Genomic DNA, 25,234 nt, shown 5'->3' on the forward strand with positions numbered 1-25,234 from the left:
CCATTACGCGATGTTAGAATGTATATTGTTCCTCATCATTTCCTGATCCGAAAAATCTTGTCGACTCTAAACGTTTTGTTTTATATATGTAAATGTATATCATTGTAATCTGGGGGGCACGGGTGGCCCAGTCGTCTAAGGCGCCGCGATTCGCTGTGCAGAGTTGCGTCCCATGGGCACGCCAGAAACCTATGATTGTGGGTTCGAATCCCGGTTCTCCCCGATTATGTTTCTAGGTTTGTCAGCACCATACCCAGGCTCGTGAGTTTCACCAAAGTCGTAAACGTCTGAGACCTGCATCACTTCTGGCTTTCCTCCCACATTAAGATGACACACTGCGATATAACTGTAATACTGTTAAAAGTGGCATTAAACCCAACTCACTCACTTATTTTAATCTTATTTCACACCTCATGCCAATTGTTTGATTAAACAATAAATTTTGATGTTTTTAATTGATATATTTCCAAATGATGAGAAACAACATATATTTTATGAGTCCTTTCAAGGTATTTCTGTCATTGCAATTTAGGAGAAATAATTGCATGTGTTCTTGCATTTTGCTCAGCTGTTGATGAAATGGTTTTGCTCATTACACGTGTGGTCTTCAACACTATCAATTTTCATGTTCCACATGACTTATCGAGAGGTATTGAATACCTTGTTCACAATGGCTTCATTAGTAGGCTGTTCAATTGTAAAAACTGTATGAGAATAATTATTTTTCTAAAATATGATTTCTGAATATGATTATAGACGGTATTCAGTGTTTTAACATCTGCCGAAATGAAATTGGCTGTTCTTCGTTTCGAAATTGATTTATTGGAAACGAGAATAAAGAGAGTTCCAATATAGGATCACATGTACAAAATATTTATTCATCAAGTAGATGATATATTACCAACAATTATCAGTTGACCAATATTCTCCTGTCATATGTATCATTTTGCCATTCTATTGTCATATTCAGGAAGTAACAATTTCACTGAAAAATGTGATTACAGGTGAAAAGAAGATGTATCACCTGTCAGTTATTTTGTTGTACATTTCACAATGTAACATCTGTCAATCATGTGTCTATAGACGGCACATTGTTACTGAATTGTAGACGCAATGCACGTACTGTTTGTGGATCATTCTCCTGACAGATCTCGAAGTTCATCATAATATTCTCCAAATTAATACTTAAAGTTGCTGAAAATAAGCAGACAGGTAAAAAAAAATAACGATAAAAAAGTGCTGATTTCAAAATATTACGCCATGTGAAATCGTCATTCAAAATCAATTTCCTCTGTTATGGAATCTCACTTCTATGTTGAAGCCATAGAGTCTTGGAGAGTATATGCTTCCAGAAGAATGTTAGCGCCACTGTCATCACTGCTGGAAATGGAAATATTTGGACTGAAGCTTTAGACATTGTCTCTCAGTGCTGCGGGTACCACTGCACCAGTGTTGTATGTCTGTATGCATGTGTGTAGCTTCATTGTACACTGTAGTGTACTGGGTACAACTGCATCGGTCTTGTATGTCTGTACATGGATGTAGGTTGACTGTACTCTGTACTGTACTGTACACATCTTCCCCAGGCAAGGGATTTAACGGACTATATACATGCAATTTCCACCCTTGCTGAACTAGGCTGGAATTTCTGGGCTCGATCGTAGCGCCACCAGTGGCTAATACAAATTATGCTGCTACGTCCCTCCTATTGACCAATCAGATTCCACCTCTCACATCACTTGCATTTACTTAAAAAGTCAGAACCTTGATTAAAATGATGAAAAGATTTGGAAAATATCTATTGATGCTGAGTTGACGGTATATACATGCTTTGCAAATCCTGCAATCAACTGATTATCTGCATGGCAGCTTACAAACCAGATATCAATTTCGTCACGCGATTTTGATTGGACTATGCTTAGACTCCTTAGTCCAGCTAAATATAACTCCATAATTCCAGCCTAGTTTGTCGAGGGTGAAAACTGGACTTTTGTAGTCAGTTAACTCCCTTGCCTTGAGAAGATGTATTCTACAGAGTACCACTGCACCGATCTTGTATGTCTGTACACACGTTTAGCTTGACTACTCTAAGACTGTCCTGTATATCTGTATGCGTGTATGTAGCTTGACTGTACTCGATACTGTACTGTAAGTAGTGTACATACCAATAGCATGTAGGCTGTACCTATATTCACACAAGAAAATGTCATATTTTTATTTTTGTACAGCATAAACAATTTTACAAAAGGATGAAAATAAATGATATACAGAAGACTGAATTTATCATCATTTGTTTTTATTTATTTCATTCACAGCAGGGTACCAGTAGAGAATTCTGGGGCAACTTGGTGCCTCAATAGTCGTGCTTGACTGAGCAGGGTGCCAGTAGAGAACTTGGTGCCACATTAGTCATGCTTGATTGAGCAGGATCTCAGAAGAGAACTTGGTGCCACATATGTCATGCTTGATTGAGCAGGGTACCAGTAGAGAACTTGGTGCCACATTGGTCGTGCTTGATAGAGCAGGATCCCAGTAGAGAACTTGGTGCCTCAATAGTCGTGCTTGACTGAGCAGGGTACCAGTAGAGAACTTGGTGCCACATATGTCATGCTTGATTGAGCAGGGTACCAGTAGAGAACTTGGTGTCACATATGTCATGCTTGATTTAGCAGGATCCCAGTAGAGAACTTGGTGCCACATGTCATGCTTGATTGAGCAGGGTGCCAGTAGAGAACTTGGTGCCACATATGTCATGCTTGATTGAGCAGGGTGCCAGTAGAGAACTTGGTGCCACATATGTCATGCTTGATTGAGCAGGGTGCCAGTAGAGAACCTGGTGCCACATATGTCATGCTTGTCTGAGCAGCAATGGAGGGTGCCAACCCCCTTGTCATACTCCCTGTTAAGTGGTATTCTGGATGCCACACTGCAGTACGCTGGATGCCATGATATGTTTATCTGGTATGCAGATGCCAATATTTTAATGTGTGAAACCTGTAATTAAAGTACTTTTGAACAACTAAATTGGACAAACGTGGAGATTGAAATCCAGGTGATCTCACTTAATGCACAGGATGATTCACAAAATAAATCTTTGGATTCAGAGTGAGTGAGTGAGTTTGGTTTTACGCAGCTTTTAGCAATATCACGGCGGGGGACACCAGAAATGGGCTTCACACATTGTACCCATGTGGGGAATCGAACCCGGGTCTTCGGCGTGATGAGCGAACGCTTTAACCACTAGGCTACCCGACTGCCCCTTGGATTCAGAAGTTGAAAGGGATGTTATCAAACACAATCAGGAAAGGGACAAACTCTCTTAATTACAGCTGCTTATCTTGCAAGAAGCTGTACGTAAAAAAAGGCATGCATAAATCATGGAAATATTTATATTGAACATGACTTAGTAGTCATTATTTTTTGTCAGTGTACTGCAAAAAAAAGTTCATTAGCAAATAAGTGTCAAAACATTTTCTAAGAAAAACTAAAGATTTCTGGGGAAAAAACTTGTAATTCTTTTTGTTATGATCCTTATGTTATTTGTCACATCCTCACCACTCAAATTATATATTACAGAGGTGCGAGTTAGCCTAGCGGTTAAAGCATTCACTTGTCACGCTGAAGACCCAGGTTCTATAACTATAACGGTGAAAAACTATACTCTCACTCACTCACTCACGATATCACTGAATGAAGGTGAGCTTCAGTACCTGTGGTACTCATCCAGGACCATTTGTGGAGCAATGGAGCAATGGAGTGAGTGAGTTGGGTTTAACGCTGCTTTTAATAGTATTCCAGTTATATCACAGCGTGTCCGCTTAATGTAAGAGGAAAGCCCAAAGTGATGCAGGTCTCAGAAAGTTGTGAAACCCACGAGCACGGGTATGGTGCTGACAAACCTAGAAACATAATCAGGGTGAACTGGGATTCGAACCCACAATCATAGGTTCTGGCATGCCAAAGGGAGACAACTCTGCACAGCGAATCGCGGCGCCTTAGACGACTGGGCCACCCATGACCCCGTGGAGCAGTGGACAAGTGTAATGGTTAAAGCGTTTGTCACACCGAAGACCTTGGTGCCATTTGTACAACAGCACCCTGGGTTTGATTCCGTGAATAGGTACAATGTTGGAGTACATTTCTGGGTTCCCAGTGTTCTGGTTTACCGGTAATTACCAGTTTTTTTACTGGTAAAATTAGGCTTGGACCGGTAATTCATGTGACTGCCAGTCCCTTTGGGCCAGCAAATAAAGTACCTTATAATTCTTTGATGTGAACAAATTGATATTCAATGTATCGTACTTTTCGAATAAGTCAGTTTGTCTGTTATTATCAGGGTTTCCAATTGTCTATTTTAAGTGCAAGGAAATAACATTTTTGCTTTGCTTTGAGGTTAAATATATAGTAGTATTTGTTGCGACTTGGTCCCAAACCAAAGTGAAATATTCCAAAAAAGAGAGAAATTGTGACTGAACTTTGAAGTGACTAAGTTAGATGTCATTCAAACAGAGATCACTAGATTGCATATGTCAGCCATAATCATACACTGCATTTAACATGATGTTGAAAGAATTAAAAGCAGGTAATGTTCGTACATATTTTTATTTGTTGAAACTCGTGAAGATCTGGGTTAGAATAGGTCTTCGGCAACCCATGCTTGCCATAAGAGGCAACTATGTTCATAATAGGCGACAAACAAGATCAAGTGGTCAGGCTAGCTGACTTAGTTGATGCATGTCATAGTATCCTGATTGCATAGATCGATGCTCATGATGTCAATCACTGGATTGTCTGGCCCAGACTCCCATCACATAGCTGGAATATTGCCGAGTGCGGCGTTAAACATCAAACAAACAAAGCTGGGACAGACAAAAATTGGGGGGGGATTGGGGGGGGGGGAAGAGACTGGTAGTTTTGAAAAGCCAGCAGGTACACCAAGTCATAGGGCAGGAATGTTGCGAAAAGTGGCATTAAACCTGACTTGTTTACTCATCTGAATCTTTGTGAGCGGAAATGTATCTTTAGGATTATGAATGACAGATTAATGCTCAACAATAGACAATGTCCACATGACTTACTACCCGTGAAGATTCCGGGGTAGAATAGGTCTTCAGCAACCCATGCTTGCCATAAAAGGTGACTATGCTTGTTGTAAAAGGGATCGGGTGGTCAGGCTTGCTGACTTGGTTGATGCATGTCATCGATCCCAATTGCGTGGGTCGATGCTTATGATGTCAATCACTAGATTGTCTGGTCCAGACTAAATTATTTACAGACTGCTGTCATATAGCTGGAATATTGCTGAGTGCGGCGTTAAACAACAAACCAACCAACCAACCAACATAAGCCGTTCTAGCAATTCATGAAGTATTCTTCAAGTATCCTTTTGAAAAGTCAAGTATTATCCAAGTATCCTTTCAGAAGTGAAGTACCGGTATTTCTCAAGTCCTGCATGAGCGTTCTCATCTCAACAATGCAACTCTCCTCCATGAACTGACTGATGAAGGGTTAGACTCTAACACAAGTCCCCTAGTGAAGGACTAGTAGAAGGGAATAGGTCTTTTCAACCAAGTCGGCGAGCCTGACCACCCAATCCCATTAGTCGCCTCTTAAGACAAGCATAGTCGTAAGAAGTGACATGCAATGGGATTCAACAAAATATGTCTGTCTCTCTCTAAGTGAGGAGTAATGGCGATTGATGCTGTGTTCAATATTATCACACTTAAAAAGTGATGTGGATGTGGTATGGACGCAGTGCTTAATAAAAGAAGAAGGGATTCACATATCTGGAAATTTGTTTTACATCTTTATCCGGACGGTATCACAAGAGTCCACTTAAGGGGGGCACCACAGTGATGCTACTCATACTGTAGGGGACCCAAGTATTGCAGTATGTATCGATATGTGAGGTGGGTGTATGAAGTATTGCCGTATGTATCGATATGTGAGGTGGGTGTATGAAGTATTGCGATATGTATCGATATGTGAGGTGGGCGGATGAAGTATTGTGATATGTATCGATATGTGAGGTGGGCGTATCAAGTATTGTGATATGTATCGATATGTGAGGTGGGTGTATGAAGTATTGCCGTATGTGAGTGAGTAAGTGAGTATGATTTTACGCCGCTTTTAGCAATATTCCAGCAATATCACGTCGGGGGACACCAGAAATGGGCTTCACACATTGTACCCATGTCGGGAATCAAACCCAGGTCTTCGGCTCGACAAGCGAACGCTTTAACCACTAGGCTACCTGACCGCCCTTGCTGTATGTATGGATACGTGAGGTGGGCGGATGAAGTATTGCGATGTGTATCGATATGTGAGGTGGGTGTATGAGGTATCGCGGTATGTATCGATATGGGAGGCGGGTGTATGAAGTATTGCGGTATGTATCGATATGGGAGGCGGGTGTATGAAGTATTGCCGTATGTATCGATGTGTGAGGTGGGTGTATGAAGTATTGCCGTATGTATCGATATGTGAGGTGGGCGGATGAAGTACTGTGATATGTATCGATATGTGAGGTGGGTGTATGAAGTACTGTGATATGTATCGATATGTGAGGTGGGTGTATGAAGTACTGTGATATGTATCGATATGTGAGGTGGGTGTATGAAGTATTGCGGTATGTATCGATATGTGAGGTGGGTGTATGAAGTATTGCCGTATGTATCGATATGTGAGGTGGGTGTATGAAGTACTGTGATATGTATCGATATGTGAGGTGGGTGTATGAAGTACTGTGATATGTATCGATATGTGAGGCGGGTGTATGAAGTATTGTCGTATGTATCGATATGTGAGGTGGGTGTATGAAGTATTGCCGTATGTATCGATATGTGAGGTGGGTGTATGAAGTATTGCAGTATGTATCGATATGTGAGGTGGGTGTATGAAGTACTGTGATATGTATCGATATGTGAGGTGGGTGTATGAAGTATTGTGATATGTATCCATACGTGAGGTGGGCGGATGAAGTATTGCGATATGTATCGATATGTGAGGCGGGTGTATGAAGTATTGCAGTATGTATCGATGTGTGAGGTGGGTGTATGAAGTATTGTGATATGTATCGATATGTGAGGTGGGTGTATGAAGTATTGCAGTATGTATCGATATGTGAGGTGGGTGTATGAAGTATTGTGATATGTATCCATACGTGAGGTGGGCGGATGAAGTATTGCGATATGTATCGATATGTGAGGCGGGTGTATGAAGTATTGCAGTATGTATCGATGTGTGAGGTGGGTGTATGAAGTACTGTGATATGTATCGATATGTGAGGTGGGTGTATGAAGTATTGCAGTATGTATCGATGTGTGAGGTGGGTGTATGAAGTACTGTGATATGTATCGATATGTGAGGCGGGTGTATGAAGTATTGCAGTATGTATCGATGTGTGAGGTGGGTGTATGAAGTACTGTGATATGTATCGATATGTGAGGCGGGTGTATGAAGTATTGTCGTATGTATCGACATGTGAGGTGGGTGTATGAAGTATTGTCGTATGTATCGATATGTGAGGTGGGTGTATGAAGTATTGCAGTATGTATCGATATGTGAGGTGGGTGTATGAAGTACTGTGATATGTATCGATATGTGAGGCGGGTGTATGAAGTATTGTCGTATGTATCGATATGTGAGGCGGGTGTATGAAGTATTGCCGTATGTATCGATATGTGAGGTGGGTGTATGAAGTACTGTGATATGTATCCATACGTGAGGTGGGCGGATGAAGTATTGCGATATGTATCGATATGTGAGGCGGGTGTATGAAGTATTGCAGTATGTATCGATGTGTGAGGTGGGTGTATGAAGTATTGTGATATGTATCGATATGTGAGGTGGGTGTATGAAGTATTGCGGTATGTATCGATATGGGAGGCGGGTGTATGAAGTATTGCGGTATGTATCGATATGTGAGGTGGGTGTATGAAGTATTGCGGTATGTATCGATATGTGAGGTGGGTGTATGAAGTATTGCGGTATGTATCGATATGTAAGGTGGGTGTATGAAGTATTGCGATATGTATCGATATGTGAGGCGGGTGTATGAAGTATTGCAGTATGTATCGATATGTGAGGTGGGTGTATGAAGTACTGTGATATGTATCGATATGTGAGGCGGGTGTATGAAGTATTGTGATATGTATCGATATGTGAGGTGGGTGTATGAAGTATTGCGATATGTATGGATATGTGAGGCGGGTGTATGAAGTATTGCCGTATGTATCGATATGTGAGGTGGGTGTATGAAGTATTGCCGTATGTATCGATATGTGAGGTGGGTGTATGAAGTATTGCGATATGTATCGATATGTGAGGCGGGTGTATGAAGTATTGCAGTATGTATCGATATGTGAGGTGGGTGTATGAAGTACTGCGATATGTATCGATACGTGAGGTGGGTGTATGAAGTATTGTGATATGTATCGATATGTGAGGTGGGTGTATGAAGTATTGCGATATGTATCGATATGTGAGGCGGGTGTATGAAGTATTGCGGTATGTATCGATATGTGAGGTGGGTGTATGAAGTATTGCCGTATGTATCGATATGTGAGGCGGGTGTATGAAGTATTGCGGTATGTATCGATATTTAAGGTGGGTGTATGAAGTATTGCGATATGTATCGATATGTGAGGCGGGTGTATGAAGTATTGCAGTATGTATCGATATGTGAGGTGGGTGTATGAAGTACTGTGATATGTATCGATATGTGAGGTGGGTGTATGAAGTATTGTGATATGTATCGATATGTGAGGTGGGTGTATGAGTGAGTGAGTGAGTGAGTATGGTTTTACGCCGCTTTTAGCAATATTCCAGCAATATCACGGCAGGGGACACCAGAAATGGGCTTCACACATTGTACCCATGTCGGGAATCGAACCCGGGTCTTCGGCGTGACGAGCGAACGCTTTAAACACTAGGCTACCCGACCGCCCCGGTGGGTGTATGAAGTATTGCGATATGTATCGATATGTGAGGCGGGTGTATGAAGTATTGCCGTATGTATCGATATGTGAGGTGGGTGTATGAAGTATTGCCGTATGTATCGATATGTGAGGTGGGTGTATGAAGTATTGCGATATGTATTGATATGTGAGGCGGGTGTATGAAGTATTGCAGTATGTATCGATATGTGAGGTGGGTGTATGAAGTACTGCGATATGTATCGATACGTGAGGTGGGTGTATGAAGTACTGCGATATGTATCGATATGTGAGGCGGGTGTATGAAGTATTGCCGTATGTATCGATATGTGAGGTGGGTGTATGAAGTATTGTCGTATGTGAGTGAGTAAGTGAGTATGGTTTTACGCCGCTTTTAGCAATATTCCAGCAATATCACGGCGGGGGACACCAGAAATGGGCTTCACACATTGTACCCATGTTGGGAATCAAACCCGGGTCTTCGGCATGACGAGCGAACGCTTTAACCACTAGGCTACCCGACCGCCCTTGCTGTATGTATGGATACGTGAGGTGGGCGTATGAAGCCGCCATCACCAAACAATCCTCCATTATGGATACATTGAGTGACAACAAACAAACAGTTTATCAAAAGCAGGTGTTTATGTTCGATACATATGTGAAAACAATACATAAAATGTGACAGTAAAAAAAGAGCTCACTAACGTAACAGAATTAAACAAGCATGTGGCTACTCTTGGCGTGAAGAGATCAAAAATGAAGTAAATCGCTGAAAACTAAAGAGAAGCCGTTTGATCCAGTCATGCTGTCATGTGTTGAAATCTGAAACAAATATACAGACATTTAACAATAGATAGGACAAGTCTTTGATTATTCCTAGACAACAAACAAGACAACACATCCTTCAACAGAAGCCTCAAATGCATAGGTTCTCAAAAAGTGAGGTGAAATTGGGTTTAATGTCGCGTCCAAGATTATTGCACTTATATAGCAAAGTGCAAGCACATGTTTGCGTGGCTGCTTGTACTAGTCCGGACTGATGCCGATTTATAGTGCTAGCTCACTGAGATACCATGCCGCAGTTTAACATTAATTCCCACTCAGACACAGTATACTGACTCCAAGCCGACCAGTCCTCGTTTTAGACCCTTTATGCCAGGCGCCAGACAGGGTAACAACAAGTTCCATCTTTCAACGTCTTTTGGTATGACGCGGCCGGAGATCGAACCCCGGACCTTCCGCTCTCAGGGCGGACGCTCTACCACAAGACCACGGAGGAGGCCTAGGTTCTCAAAAACCATGTGACAGAACCAAAGATGCCTGCTGTTTCCACCAAATGAGCATTCCTAATTTTGTATTTTATTTATTGTACCTCCATAAAAAGGCATCATATGCGAACTGATCAATTTCTTTACATATGAATCGAACTAAACCAACCTCATGGAGATTCCTGGCAGAAATGCTCTCCTCAGTAACTTATTCTGACTTTTAGAGACGACCAATGGATTGGGTGGTCAGGTTTGGCGACCAATGGATTGGGTGGTCAGGTTTGGCGACCAATGGATTGGGTGGTCAGATTTGGCGACCAATGGATTGGGTGGTCAGGTTTGGCGACCAATGGATTGGGTGGTCAGGTTTGGAGACTTTGTTGATTGCATGTCATTGTACCCTGACAGAGTTGATCGTTGCTCACAATATCAATCACTGGATTGAACATTGTTAACAGAATGTCGTGGTTGTTTGTTGTCTAACGCCAAACTCTGCAATACACCAGCTATATGACGGTGGTCTGTAAATAATTGTGATTGGTATCATGAGCATCAATCTATGCAACTGGGATACAAGGGCATGCATCAACCAAGTCAGAAACCTGACCACCCAATCCCGTCAGTGGCCTCTTACGACAAGCATGAGTTGCTTAAGATCGGTTCTAACCTGGATCTTCACAGGGGTCAGAATGAAGTGAAACAGTTTGTCAAATATTAATCAAATGGAATAAGCAACTTTCAACATGATAAATGCTGCATGCTTTAGAATTTCTGCATGAACATTTAAAAAAAAGAAAGATATTTATTGTATTTTACATTGCAAGAAAACTCAAGATAAAACACAACAAGACATAATGACTTACAATTTCAGTTGTATTTCCCCTTCAGCTCTTCCACTTTAGCTACATACTGCACCCGGGCCTCAGCTTGAGCAATTCCTGAAACAATAATAATAATAATAATAATAATAATAATAATAATGCAATCAGCAAGGTAGGGCTTCAAGTCATATTTCTATGTATTGGATTAATCTGTTTAACATACACGAAGGTCCATTTTGAGGGTCTACATTTGGCAATACTGAAAACAAAACCATGCCAAATTGTTCCTGGGTTTACGTCACTCCAAACACAATGTATGCTTGAAGCATTGCATTATCTTTACCCTAGTCAATGGATCAGTGTGCAAGTTTTATACCCAGCTCCCTGGGGTGCATACAACCCAAGCTACCTGTAAGGCGCTAGAAGGTTTACAGCCACATTACCATATCACCCTACCGGGTACCCATTCAATGCTGGGTGAACCGAGGCATATCTGGAAGAAAGTCACATGGCCAAGGAGACACCACATGTGCTTCAGTGTGTGGCACGACCAAGGCCCCAGGTCTCTCAGGGGTCAAGCAGCTGCACGGCCCATATCATGATTATCATTTTATTTATTTTTAAAAAGAGAAAAAAAAGGCACCAGTTCACCACAAGACCTATCTATGTGCCAAGTTTGGTAAGGCAATATTGCATGTTTTTCAAAATATGCTCCGTAAATGAGCACTACCCCCATTGTCAATCTAAGTCAAATTTGTTGCTGTGGAAACTCGAAATATTAATTACTAAAAATCCCAAATCAGTAATAGGCACCAGTTCACCACTAGACCTATCTATGTGCGAAGTTTGGTGTAGAAAAATTGTACGGTTTCAAGATCTGCTCCGGGAGCAACATCTTACATGAACAGACGGACTGACACACAGAGAGTGTCCATTTTAATAAGGGATGCGCATCCAAGAGTAAAGGAACTCTAACGGCTGGTGTTTCCAGGTGCTGGAGCACATACCTTTCTTGCTGTCCCAGGCATCCCACTTGGCTTTTCCTTTCAAGTCCAACATGCCAGGTCGGTCTGCAATAAACAGATTTCTGGATCAAACAAAATCAAGGTTTAACATTCCACTCAAGCTAGTGACGTCATATAAAATAAATAGTGACGTGCATGCACATGTGTGTGGCTGCTTGTACTAGTCGGGACTCTTGCTGTGGTGTGCTAGTCGAATGAGATACCATGCCACAGTTTAACATAGATACCCCACTCAGACACAGTATACTCCGAGGCAACCAGTCCTTGTTTTAGCCCCTTAAACATGTTAAATGTAGGACTTACGGACCCCCTTTTAAAATCTCTAATAATCTACAAATTACTATAGATTTTAAAATCCCATATGATAATATCTTCCTTAATCACTTACTTTAAAGAGTGAGTGAGTATGGTGTTATGCCCATGTTAGCAATATTCCAGCAATATGATTTTGTTTGTTTGTTTGTTTGTTGTTTAACGCTGCACTCAGCAATATTCCAGCTATATTATTTTATATGACTGTGGTCTGTAAATAATCGAGTCTGGACCAGACAATCCAGTGATTGACATCATGAGCATCGATCCACGCAATTGGGATACAATGACATGCATCAACCAAGTCAGCGAGCCTGACCCCCCCAATCCTGTTTGTCGCCTCTTACAGCAAGCATAAGTTCCTCCAGACGTATTCTACCCCAGATCTTCAAGGGTCCCAGCAATATGAAGGCAAGGGACAACAGAAATGGGTTTCACATATTGAACCCATGTGGAGAATAAACTTTGAAGAAGCATAGCAAATCAGGCACCAGTTCAGGTTTTGGAAAACAAGATGGCGGCTCCCAACATGCGCAAACACACATTTATGACGACAGGTAGTTTTACTAGAAATGTCTACTAAATTAACAATTTACTGCCACAGAATGTAAACATTTATTAAGATTACAATGGTTATAGTGGACAATGAGAAGGCGGAAAATTTTATCCCAAAACAAGGCATAGAAAAATGAAATAATCTCACTATCTTTAAATCTGAATCATGAATAGCCAGTGTTTCCATTTACAGGTAAATAACAGTTTTATTAGGCTTGGCCTGGTAATTCATGTGACTGCCAGTCCCTGGCGACTGGCAAATAAAGTACATTATAAATCTTAAATCGGTGATATTCATAAAAGTTTATTTTTCGAATGATAAGGTTTCCTCTTGTCTATTTTTAGTGCAAGGAAAAAACATTTTGATTTGCTTTGAGGTTAAATATATACTTGTAGCGACTTAGTCTCGAAATATTGAAAAACAAAAGAGAAAATTGCGACTGAACTATTTAGTGAATGATGTGTAGATCTAACTAAGTTACTTCAGAGATGACGTCATTGCATTGATGTTAAGAGATATTAAAAGAATTAAAACCTGGTAATTTTTTCATACCTCTTTTTATTTGTTGGAAGTTGGGACAGACAAAAATTAGGGGGGACAGGTCATTTTTTGCCAGTCCTAGTGGAAAGGCAGTTTCAAACGCCAGCAGAAACACTGAGTACCACACATTATCGTATTCTTCAGTGAGGTCATGCACTTTCGAAGCAGATAACAATGTTGAGTTGGCGAATGTGTCATAGCTTGAATATCCCTAATCCCACCACTGCTCAGCAATGCGCAGTATCTGTGACATTTCTACTGACAAACTCATCCTGGAAAATTACCAAACTGAGTTTGACTTTGGACCCTTCCACACGGTCAAGCAGGCTTGTTTATCTAGTTGCCAAGTGTAGAATCTATCGCAACAATAGTTGATCAACGTGTTCAATATAGCTACATGACCGTACAAACGTAGGCAGCTGGTTATCTACGAGTATCTCATACAGAGATACACACCCGCAAATTTTGATCACTAAGCTCTCGTGGCCAGTTTCTCAGGGGCTTGTATCAAAACCTTTGCTTGGCAATTACTAGTAACTGTGCTGGTCCTCGCTCTGAATAAGCCACACCCCTCAGTGAAATTAAGCACACAGTCGAGGGGTCTTGGTCATAACCCTAACCTTTCAGATTTGGAGGACCATAGTTTAGACAGCAGCAAACCTCAAATGCCACTCTAAATTTCAAACACTGCATCTGCTCATATTAAAGTAATTCAATCAATGATAAGGCACCTAAACTGACAGTGAGTGAGTGAGTGAGTATGGTTTTACCATGCTTTTAGCAATATTCCAGCAATATCACGGCGGGGGACACCAGATATGGGCTTCACACATTGTACTCATGTCGGGAATCGAACCCGGGTCTTCGACGTGACGAGTGAACGCTTTAACCACTAGGCTACCCGACCGCCCCCCTAAACTGCCAGCCAAAAGAAAGTATACCCCCATGTTTGATGGTTGCTAAAACTGACACAAACAAGGAACGGTTATTCGACCGGGACGTATTTGATACCGGTATCATAGTTGTGTTTTGGACCTTAAGCTCACAGTTTTTTGGCGACTGTTTTCAGCCTAGTATTGTTTGGATAACATTTGTAATTTATTGGTAAAATCCATTTTCAAGAGTATACTTTATTTTGCCTGACAGTTTATGCAAAGACAGAGCCCTCTTTATCATGTTAGGAAGGTATGCTTAAGGCATGAACTAGGGCTGCAACAAATACACTATGAGGTGAATACGATTCATATCACGAATATAGGGTAACGAATAGGAATATTTATTCACGAATACAGTAACAAGAAAGCAGTTGATTTACAATTTATTATATTCAATGAAAAATAACAACATTACCTATTTGACATGGATGGTTAATTATTAATATATTATACATTCATATACCATGTATACTGCATTTATCCAGGTACTAGTATCTGCCCAAATGCCACAATGACCAAATTATATATATGAGTGTTGTCAAGAAATCTCTGCATATGATATGTTCTTAGGGATTTTTTTTAGGTACAGCCAGGGTATGTAGATGCACATGACTGCATATTCATAAATATTCGATTCTAGTGACCACGAATAACAAATTCAATTCATGAATGGATACAGTTCGATTCACCGAATACACGAGTGAATCGTAACAGCCCTAGTATGAACATCAAATAAGTTTTATTTCTTAATGAAAGAATGTTGATCACAACTGCTACAGAAATCACTTAACATCGTGTTTATAAAAATTACGATAAAATATAAATTATAGATTCGAGTTTAAGATACTGCTTATGGATCAATATTCCTTCAAATAGAACCTAGTCATTTCCATGATTAAAGTCAAGATTAACATGTGCTCTGCCTACAGGATGGCTTTTAGAGTTTGATACGGACCCCGTGTCCAAGTCAGGGCCGTCACACTTTCAGGACAAGCTGACTTGGATGTTGTAAGGGCAAGCTTGGTTACTATCAGTTCAAGGCCATTCCATGATAACTGTACGTGGACATTACATGCAATAACTAGTTCTCTTCTGTTGGTTGCCTTTGTTACCATGGTTACATCCCTATTTGCAGCATTTTACCATACAATATTGTGTCCTGAACTCATAAAAATTAAGAATGAATGCAAATAATATCACCTTGCTCCCATTGGATGCAAACGAGTATGGCTGTTGGAATGTTTGAAACATTTCAATTGAAGAATACAACATGTAAATTAATTAGAATCTGATATTATTATTATTTTGTATCATTTCCTGATGGTGCCGAGGTTACACTTGGACCCCCATTTTTGATGCCCAAGTCCTCAAAAACTATCTAGAACCCCACAGACTTGGAAATATAAAAAGAAAGATAAATCTCTGTATTTGGTAATCATTAAGTCAATAGACAGTGCCGGTGTGTAAAATGTGTCCTTCTTTAGTCAATAGACATTTTTTCTTGTGATCATCATGTTCACAGCATACGCCATCTGTCAGTAGTTTCTTAATATCCTATTAAGTGCAACATATATATATTATTGTGTATTATTATAAGTAACAATGTCCCAAACTTCAAGTTCAAATGCTAAAATTAGTAATATCATTTTTTGCTGTAATATTTTCTATCTTTCAAGATTAAATAGCAAACAAAACTTAGCCTATATTCAAACTCGTATCATTTATTGACAATATAAATTTGATGTTGTTAGTAAGTAACGCATCTGTTCAAACACAGTTAGTAGCAATATGTGTTTTGTGTGATCCAACGGAGAGTCAGGTTCCTTTAAAATCACACAAGACATAGTTTTACGTGTATAATATTGCAATGTAATAACCATGATAACATCCGTCAGCAGAGACAGTATCATATGAACACTATCCACCACACAAAATTGCAAATATACTGAATAATTTTTTTTGCGATCATGAATTTTTTAGGGGATAATGCTTGACGAGAACACTGAGAACACAAATTAAGGTATAATCATGATAATGAATAACAAAACTAGTTTTCTTTGCAATGTGAACATCAGAAATATTGGCTAGGGTGTATACAAAGTTCACCAAGGGTTCATCAGCGTTTGTGGTGTTCATCAGTTAAAAGCGTACACTAGGCACCAAACTTGTGGCGAACATGTTCAAAACTGACAATTTGTGTGCAAGTACAAGGGTATCTTTGTCCTTGACCTCAGCAGATGCAGCCTATCGCATGATTCAGAATGAGTATTGACACGATTCAGAAACATGTCAGCGTGAACTGAACATGCAGAAAGAACATGTCATCAGTGCACCCTACTTCTGAACTGGCACTCGCAAATACTGACCAGCTTTAGCCCATATACACCATTTCACACAGTTTTCTAAGACTCTCCTAAAGCAGAGGCTGACAGCATCAGCGTTCCAAATGTATTTTTTGTTAGGATGTTTCTGATTGGCTGTAGTATTTATGTGTGTTGGTAGACAACACTATACGCTTGTCGATTCTATATCTGTCTTATATATCAGTCAGCAAATATACTGCAAAGACACTTGGAATTCACACAAACTTTTAGTTAAACATATCTCTTGTCATTTGAAGGAAACGTAACAAAATTTGTTATTGACGTCTATCCTCAAGACCATGGAAGCAGTCAACAGTCTAACATACATTCATCTCTATCCTTAAGACCACGGAAATGCCGATTTATAGCGCTAGCCCACTGAGATCCAATGCCACAGTTTTAACATGAATACCTCACTCAGACACAGTATACTGACTCCAAGCCAACCAGTCCTTGTTTAAGCCCCTTAATGCCGAGCACCAGGCAGGGAAATAACAAGTACCATCTTTTAAAGTCTTTTTGGTATGATGCAGCTGGGGAGCAAACCCGTACCTTCCGCACTCCAGACAGATGCTGTTACGTGGTATGCAGTCTTGTGACAATGTCAGCATATGTCAGCCCAAGCTCCTTCTTTACACTCTCGGTAACATCGCTGTCACCAGTGTGGGCGCGGCCATTTCAAGAATCTTAAAATTTACCCCATATGTAGTAACGTTTATACTTTTGTTTGTCTTTGGGAATGCCATCATATTTCAATTTGAAAAGGTTTACGACTGACCATGTTTTCCAGATGAATTTACTTTGTTGTTTTGATAATCAGACTGGTTCGAGATTGCAGACTAATGGAAAATCAACCAACTTCTCCCTTACATTCTTACTATATCAATAACACGATAGTTTTAATGAAACAGAAATTCAAATTGACAAACAAAGGAATTTATTTAGCAGCGATAAGTGTATTCGGCGTCACGACAGTCGTCACTTGTTTGTAAACATAACGGTTGCGAGTTTAACTCCAGGCATGGTTGTGGCCACCTATTCACAGTGAGGAGTTTTGACTGGTGGCAGCGATAGTATAGAGAGCTCCGCGAACGGGCTATCGCTGTGAGGAGCTTGATGTCAGCCATGCAAGTTCTAATAAACGCTGATGCTCTAATCTGAGTTGGCTATGACTATCCAGACATGTGCACAGCATACACAGCACGTAACATGCTCTACCACCAGACCACGGAGGTGGTCTTACTACTTGTAAACATCTGGAAGCAATTAATGATACTGGCAACTGTTTATCATTAACTCAACCTGAATGTCAAACAAACCAATTACTGAACAGTCAATTTCGATCTAATTTAGGCCTACCTGTATTGCAATCACCAACTGTTGCTTGTTTGAATAGTGAATAGATCTCCAACATTTCGGAATCTGACGGTTTGGTCTTCAAGTTTTTTACTTCTTCAGCCGCCGTGTTGAATGCCTGTTGGATAATACAGAATGCAATTTCTAAGGCAAAAATAATTAATTTGAAACACTTGTGTGGTGCTAATAGTAGTAAAACAATACTCATTCAACAATAGGGACAGGTATTGGAGGTCTACAGTGTATCACAATATTTTGCGATACACAAGGCTGTATTGCAATATGTATCACGCTACATTGTATAATTCTAAATTTTAAATTCACAAGCTCACTCGCACCACACTGCAATATGTGGTTCATCAATTTTGTCGTCTGTTTTCCGAAGTTTGACGTTCACATTTGAAACAACTGACCAGACCGCCATCTTGGTGCCCCAGATGTTCACGAGGGAAGAATTAACCTCTATCTTTGCGAACTTGCATTTTAAAATTAAAAAACGATATTGTGATGCATATTGTGGAAAGGAGTGAGTGAGTGAGTTGGGTTTAACGCCACTTTTAACAGTATTCCAGTTATATCACGGTGTGTCAGCTAAATGTAGGTTGAAAGCCCGAAGTGATGCAGGTCTCAGACGTTAACCACTTCGGTGAAACTCACGAGCCAGGTATGGTGCTGACAAACCTAGAAAAATAATGGGGGCGAACCGGGATTGAAATGCTATTAACAACACATTTTGAGATATTTGACTGACAAAAAGGGGTGTGGACATTATTCAAGTTGGAAGTAATTTATTTTAGCAAGTGTGTTGTCTTACAGAAAAAAAACATATTATGCTATCGTCGCATCAAAACTCATGATGCACAGGTGCACCGATTAACCGTTTCGCCTCTGAAAAATACATATCTTATATCAGATATAATCAGCAGACTTATTTGCTCTTTAACATTGATTCATAAGGAGTGTTAAACATGTTAAATGAGATAAAAAAAATAATTGCAACGTTGATCAATATACCTCTCATCAACCACACACCCCACCCCTAAAAAGCATTTGCCAAACGAAATCACAGTCAAGCTTATAACTATTACTGTCATTTCCAAATTAGTTCCAGACAACTAGCAAACAATCCCATCAACTGTTATTATCTAGGCCCTACTTTGTTCGTGTTCATTATTAAAGAATACGACCAATACGAAAAATGTAGGTCACACCTAAACAAGACCTATAGATCATGTTGACGATAGATCACACATACATTCTCCGGATCTGATTATGGCTGTGAAGAATATGGATATGTGACTCACTAGGGCGCACTCTCAGACTTCTATACATTTTGGCCTATGCTGAACAGCCTTTCTACCTGCAGTCTCGAGAAATGAAACTAAAGTGCACTTTACAGTCGTCTATCCGTGTCGCAACACAACGAAAGACAATGCTGCTAGATCTAATAACAATTTGCTCTTGATATACTCACTGCTTCGTCTGCCATTGTGTAGGAATGAGAACAGTTACTATGGCCCACGTGCACTATGCTCTAACACTGAATGATGAATGGCGTGACGCTTTGGTTACAGCCTGTGGACTTTGGAGCATTACCTCCCTTTGGTCATTGATTGTCAAGCTCCTCACGCCGATAGCCCCTTCGAGAGTGTAACGAAGGTGTCACGCGCTGAGAAGGAGCTTGATTCATTCGTCCCCACTCGGCCCTTTCCGTAACCTGCAAGAAGAGGCTTGTCCCGGAATAACCCGAGTTGGTCACGATGGTCTAACCATTGTCAACAGGGGGCGCTGGGATAACCAATCACACACTACAGACTGTAGACTGGTTTGCCCGCCCTTGCACTCGTAGCGGTACTATATGCTTTGGGCAGCCGCTTGACAAGTTCTCAGTGTGTGACGCTCGGAGAGCACCGCGAACGCCTCTACGCTGTGAGGAGCTGGATTGTTTGAGGTTACATTCTTTGTACTTCCTCACAAGAGCTACGAACTTGAGAAGATAAATTTACAAAATATATGCCAACTGACAAACGTTATATAATAATGTTACAATTTGAAAAAAATGATGATGTGAATTATAAGGTCAATGTTAAGGAAATAGATCGTATCTATGCCAATTTAGCTTTATTTGAGTATTTTGGAATTAACACACATCTAGATCTTTGTGTGACTGGGTTTTTTCGGTTCATTGGTTAAAATGGTAAAACTTAAGGAGAGGTTTAGTACTATGTTTAAGTTTAACATTTGCTTCAAATGTAATTCGTAAGTAATTATATCTATCCGCAACTAGTATTTTTGTATCACCCACGGTCCAAGTATTCTTTTCTTCTTATTTACCTGATTTGCTAAACACTTCAGTTTTCACTTCATAAGAAATATCATTTTATAGTGATGATATTATTTTTAATACATTTCCTGAGATTTTATTTGATAATATCTCAGTTAGGAGTAGGATCTGTCAACTGAATCCAAGGTCTTCTGAAAGTCTACAAAGCAAGTGTATATAGTCTTTTCTTTTTACTTTTTTTTGAAGAATATGTTAATGTTTGAAGAACTAATTCATTATCTGATGTTCGGTAACCCCTTCTAAATCCAGACCGAATACAGTTTTTTTTCCATGGGTTCCATTATTCTTTCATATCCAGGTTCTTGTTTTGCTAAGGTTTCCAGTTGTTCCAGCGGAGTTTGTTTATATACACGTTGTTTTCTTCTGAGTAACTTTTGGATGTTTTGGATATTTTTTGTTGCAAAAAGGACCCTATTATTACTTGATATATTGTTTTCTCATTGAACTGGTGATAATTTCCTCCATATTACGTTTTGCCTCTTAACATTCAACATCATACCGTTGTTCTTTTTGGTACATTTGATTTATTTTTGCAAGGCTTTGTTGATAATTTGTTGACGGTTTATCAGAGAAGGCACCAACGAGTCCTCCACATTCAGAACTATCTTGTGGGTTGGAGGTTAACATAAAATTGTTAATGACAGTTTGAATATTTAAGCTAGAAGTAGCATGTTCAACTCATAGTTTCTCTTGTAATAGAGCATCCAACGTATTCCACTATTCTTTTATTTATGAACTTGCCAAATAGTTAACCCAATCAGCTGCTGAGCGCAATACCCCGGGTAGTTGTTAGGGTCAATCATATCACCCTGCTTATGTAATGAGGTGATAAGCGAGGTTGCCCAGCTCTGTGGGCAGTGACTACTATTTAAGACATCATTAAACAGTTTAACCAACTTGCCTATCAATGTACAATACATTGATTTAAAAATATTCATTCATTAGGTTATCTTCGCCTGGACTTTTGTCTGTTTTGAATTGTTTCATAAAAATGAGTATTTCATAAGCTGTTATTTACAAATATGCATCTCTTTGTTTAAGGGTTATAAATATTCCTTAAGTGGTTTGTTAGCTCCTCGGGATCAGGATAAACAAATTCTTTCTGGGATGAAATTCTAATGTTTTTTTAATAATTTCCAGAATTGTTTTGGTTCACACACACACACACACACACACACACACACACACACACACACACACACACACACACACATATTATATATAACTACGGTTATAGGGACCACACATTTTAGTTCGTTATAACCGTAGTTCGTTTTAAGCATATATGCAGCATATAGACAGCATATGAAAGGGACCTAAAAAACAGTTCGTTATATCCGCCAGTTCGTCATAAGAGTTTTCGTTATGAACGTAGTTTACTGTATTATTATTGTACTGTTAAAAGGCATTTTAACTTTTCATATGTGTCATTCACATTGTGAATATATCAAATGACCACCATTCTTTCTTCCACGCAATTGGGATACGATGATGCGCACGTAAAATACTTGCGCATCCGCGGTGACAACCGATGATATTCCATTTACATGTACCAATGCTTCGCTAAATAAGACCACTTCATTCAATGTACTTAATCCATCACCGTTTTAAACGCAGAATATTTGTATATTTAAATTTACGGCTAATCTAGTCAACAATCGCCAATGACTAGAGGTATGATGTAAATCCTACTGGGGAACCATGCAGGTAGCAAAGGTGCTGTAAGTCCCCATGGTCCCTGGTATGGTGGCCTAGTTATTGGTGATCTATTGGTGATCTGTCAAAATCTGTCTTTTTTATTGTTCTAAAACTAGTTTTACAATTATTACCTGTGATAATATTGCTGGATGTTGTACTGTCCTACGATGCATGTTTTTAATATATAATATAACTCAAGTCACGATATGGCTGAAATAGTGCCGATGTGACTTTAAATATTAACTCACCCACTCACTTCGCTAAGAGATCAAATGCGCCGACTGTTCTTTATTCAAGAATTAAACGAGTGGGAGATGTTTATCGTACAATAAAACACCGCAAGGAGAATAAACCACAAAATGGCGCATCTAAATCCGTTATCGGAGAAATAGTTTCTTTAAATTTGTAGAGTAAGTGAGTAAGTATGGTTTTACACCGCTTTTAGCAATGTTCCAGCAATATCACGGCGGAGGACACCAAAAATGGGCTTCACATTGTACCCATGTGGGGAATCGAACCCGGGTCTTCCGCGTGACGAGCGGACGCTTTAATCACTAGGCTACCCCACCGCCCCTTAAATTTGTAGAACATTTGAATGTTGTTACTTGGAAGAAATATGGCAAGATGATGTCAACTATCCCTGGTGCCCAGGCTAATCCCAAAAACATTCAATCCACGGTGCCAGTGTCACCACAGTCACAAACTTGTCCGAGGCTGGCGTTGGTTCCCTACGAGTTATGTTTGTCTCTCAGGTGAGGTGAGGTGAAATGGGGTTTAACGTCGCGTCCAAGATTATTGCACTTATATAGCGACGTGCATGCACGTGTATGTGGTTGTGTGGCTGCTTGTACTTGTCCGGACTGATGCCGATTTATAGTGCTAGCTCACTGAGATACCATGCTGCAGTTTAACATGAATACCCCACTCGGACACAGTATACTGACTCCGAGACGACCAGTCCTCGTTTTAGCCCCTTAATGCCGAGCGCCAGACAGGGTAACAAGAAGTACCATCTTTTAACTCTTTTGGTATGACGCGGCCGGGAATCGAACCCCGGACCTTCCGCTCTCCGGGGGGACGCTCTACCAGTAGATCACGGAGGCGGTCGTCTCTCAGGACAAAAGAATAAGCAATCCTTGAAAAGTTTCATAACCACACACATGTCCATCTGTTACTCATGTAACAATATACAACAGTCAATGGAACCGGTCGCTGTTGCTCTTCCTCCGCCTTGTTCGTCCCACGTCGACGCCAATTCACGTTTTAAGATATTTTATGTGAGGCAAGAATATTTAAGTGCCTTTCAAAAATAAGCCCCAAGGACTTGGCCCCTATGAAACTGAGTACCAGAAAGAAGACCCGGCGTAGAATAGGTCTTCAACTATTATGTCGTACTCCCCCGTGAGTATACGGGATAGAATAGGTCTTCAACAACCCATGCTTGCCGTAAAAGGCGACTATGCTTGTCGTAAGAGGCGACTAACGGGATCGGGCGGTCAGGCTCGCTGACTTGGTTGATGCATGTCATCGTGTCTCAATTGCTAGGATTGATGCTCATGATGTCAATCACTGGAGTGTCTGGTCAAGACTCGACTATTTATAGATAACTGTCATATAGCTAGAATAGTGCGGCGTTATACAACAAACAAACAAACAAACCAGAAAGAACTGTTTCTGGGTCTTTGTGTGGTTCATGCTTTCTATAGACATTTTGAAGTCGATACCAAGCGACAATTAATGCATTTTGTTTGGATACAATTGAAGCTGTCGCTCAATAGTGTGTATATTTCAACCACGACAAGAAATATTAAAATTATCCACAAAAAGGCGAGCTTCTCTTCTAAAAAGCTTACAACTTTTGAAAGACTGCATTTTCATTCTCAACAATGCGACAGAAAAAATACTATCTTGTGAGACACCATGAACCCGATTATAAAAAAAATCATAATCATGTAAATCCAATACAATGCCTTGCTTCCTGGTAAGAATCATAGGGTTTCTGAAGATTGAAAAATATTGATGCTACGTGTTGTTTATTTATAATACCATTCTCAACAATATACTTATATACTGAACCAAATTAAAAACTTCACAATCCTAAATTTTTAACATTTTGACCAGTTATCACTGTGGGCCCTTATTGTGTATTTAAACAGTAATGGCCACGCATTGTCTTCAGATAACACCCGTTTTTGTGCAGGTGAATCGATCAAAATCATGTGCACAGCACTTCAGTGGCAAAAGTGGTTTTTCACGTGCAACTGGTCACTTGGCCATAATACCGCGACGTCACATGCAGAGGATCGTCAGATTGTCTTACGTCACCTCCGTATCCGATTTTTGACGGCTACATCAACCAGAAATGAACTGATTAGGGATAGACTGAGTGCGCAAACTGTTCGAAACCGCCTGAGAACTGTTCACCTTCAAGCACGACGGCCATACTGCGGGCCGATTCTGACGTCAACGTCAATTGTGGGCACAGCGACACTTACGATGGACTCGTAAGGAATTGGAATCTAGTTGTCTTCAGTGATGAATCCCGATTTAATCTTCGATTTGCTGATGGTAGGGCGAGGGTGTGGAGGCGCCGTCATTAACGTTACGCCCAGTGTCGTGTACAGGAAGTTGACAGATTTCGAGGCGGAAGTGTCATGGTGTGGGGTGCTTTCTGTGGCAATGCACGTTCCAGATTTCTTGTCATCCGTTGCAACCTCAACGCTGCTGCTTACCGCGACCAGGTACTGGCACCAGAACTTCTGCCTTTTATGGCAGCACATGGACCCGGTTTGATCTTCCAACACGACAATGCCAGACCCCACACAGCAATTTTGACAAGGAATTTCATTCAGAATGCGGGAGTCAACGTCATGGACCGCAATCCCATCGAACACGTCTGGGGTGCTCTTGGCAGAAGTCTGCGCACTCTCCAGAACCAACCACAGAATTTGCAAGATCTTGGCACCATTTTGCAGCAACAATGGCGTCGTCTTCCCAATCATGTGTTCACAAGCATCACAAGGTCCATGCGGAGGCGTTGTGTGGCAGTTGTCAACGCACATGGTGGCCATTCTTGCTAC

General features: G+C 40.5%; 1 protein-coding gene across 1 annotated transcript; it reads right to left on the bottom strand.

Annotated features, from left to right (window-relative positions):
- Nucleotides 1-9,559: 9,559 nt before the first annotated feature.
- On the bottom strand, nucleotides 9,560-19,743 carry LOC124148025 (acyl-CoA-binding protein-like). The gene is made up of 5 exons (XM_046518948.2): nucleotides 19,587-19,743; nucleotides 18,116-18,230; nucleotides 12,033-12,095; nucleotides 11,068-11,142; nucleotides 9,560-9,758 (listed from the first exon to the last, which is right to left on the bottom strand). The coding sequence occupies exons 1-4, from the start codon at nucleotides 19,599-19,601 to the stop codon at nucleotides 11,072-11,074; spliced, it is 264 nt and encodes an 87-aa protein (XP_046374904.2). The 5' UTR covers nucleotides 19,602-19,743; the 3' UTR covers nucleotides 9,560-9,758; nucleotides 11,068-11,071.
- Between the last annotated feature and the right edge of the window lie 5,491 nt (nucleotides 19,744-25,234).

The sequence above is a fragment of the Haliotis rufescens genome, unplaced genomic scaffold (assembly GCF_023055435.1).
Source record: "Haliotis rufescens isolate VD_foot unplaced genomic scaffold, xgHalRufe1.0.p SCAF_10, whole genome shotgun sequence".
Taxonomy (NCBI): domain Eukaryota; kingdom Metazoa; phylum Mollusca; class Gastropoda; order Lepetellida; family Haliotidae; genus Haliotis; species Haliotis rufescens.

What these genes read in the sequence shown, in the direction of transcription:
- LOC124148025 (XM_046518948.2), bottom strand. An exon ending in AGTTGGTGATTGCAATACAG is followed by an intron (nt 12,096 to 18,115) that starts GTAGGCCTAAAT and finishes TGTTTATTGCAG; the next exon opens with ACCGACCTGGCATGTTGGAC. An exon ending in TGCCTGGGACAGCAAGAAAG is followed by an intron (nt 11,143 to 12,032) that starts GTATGTGCTCCA and finishes TTATTGTTTCAG; the next exon opens with GAATTGCTCAAGCTGAGGCC.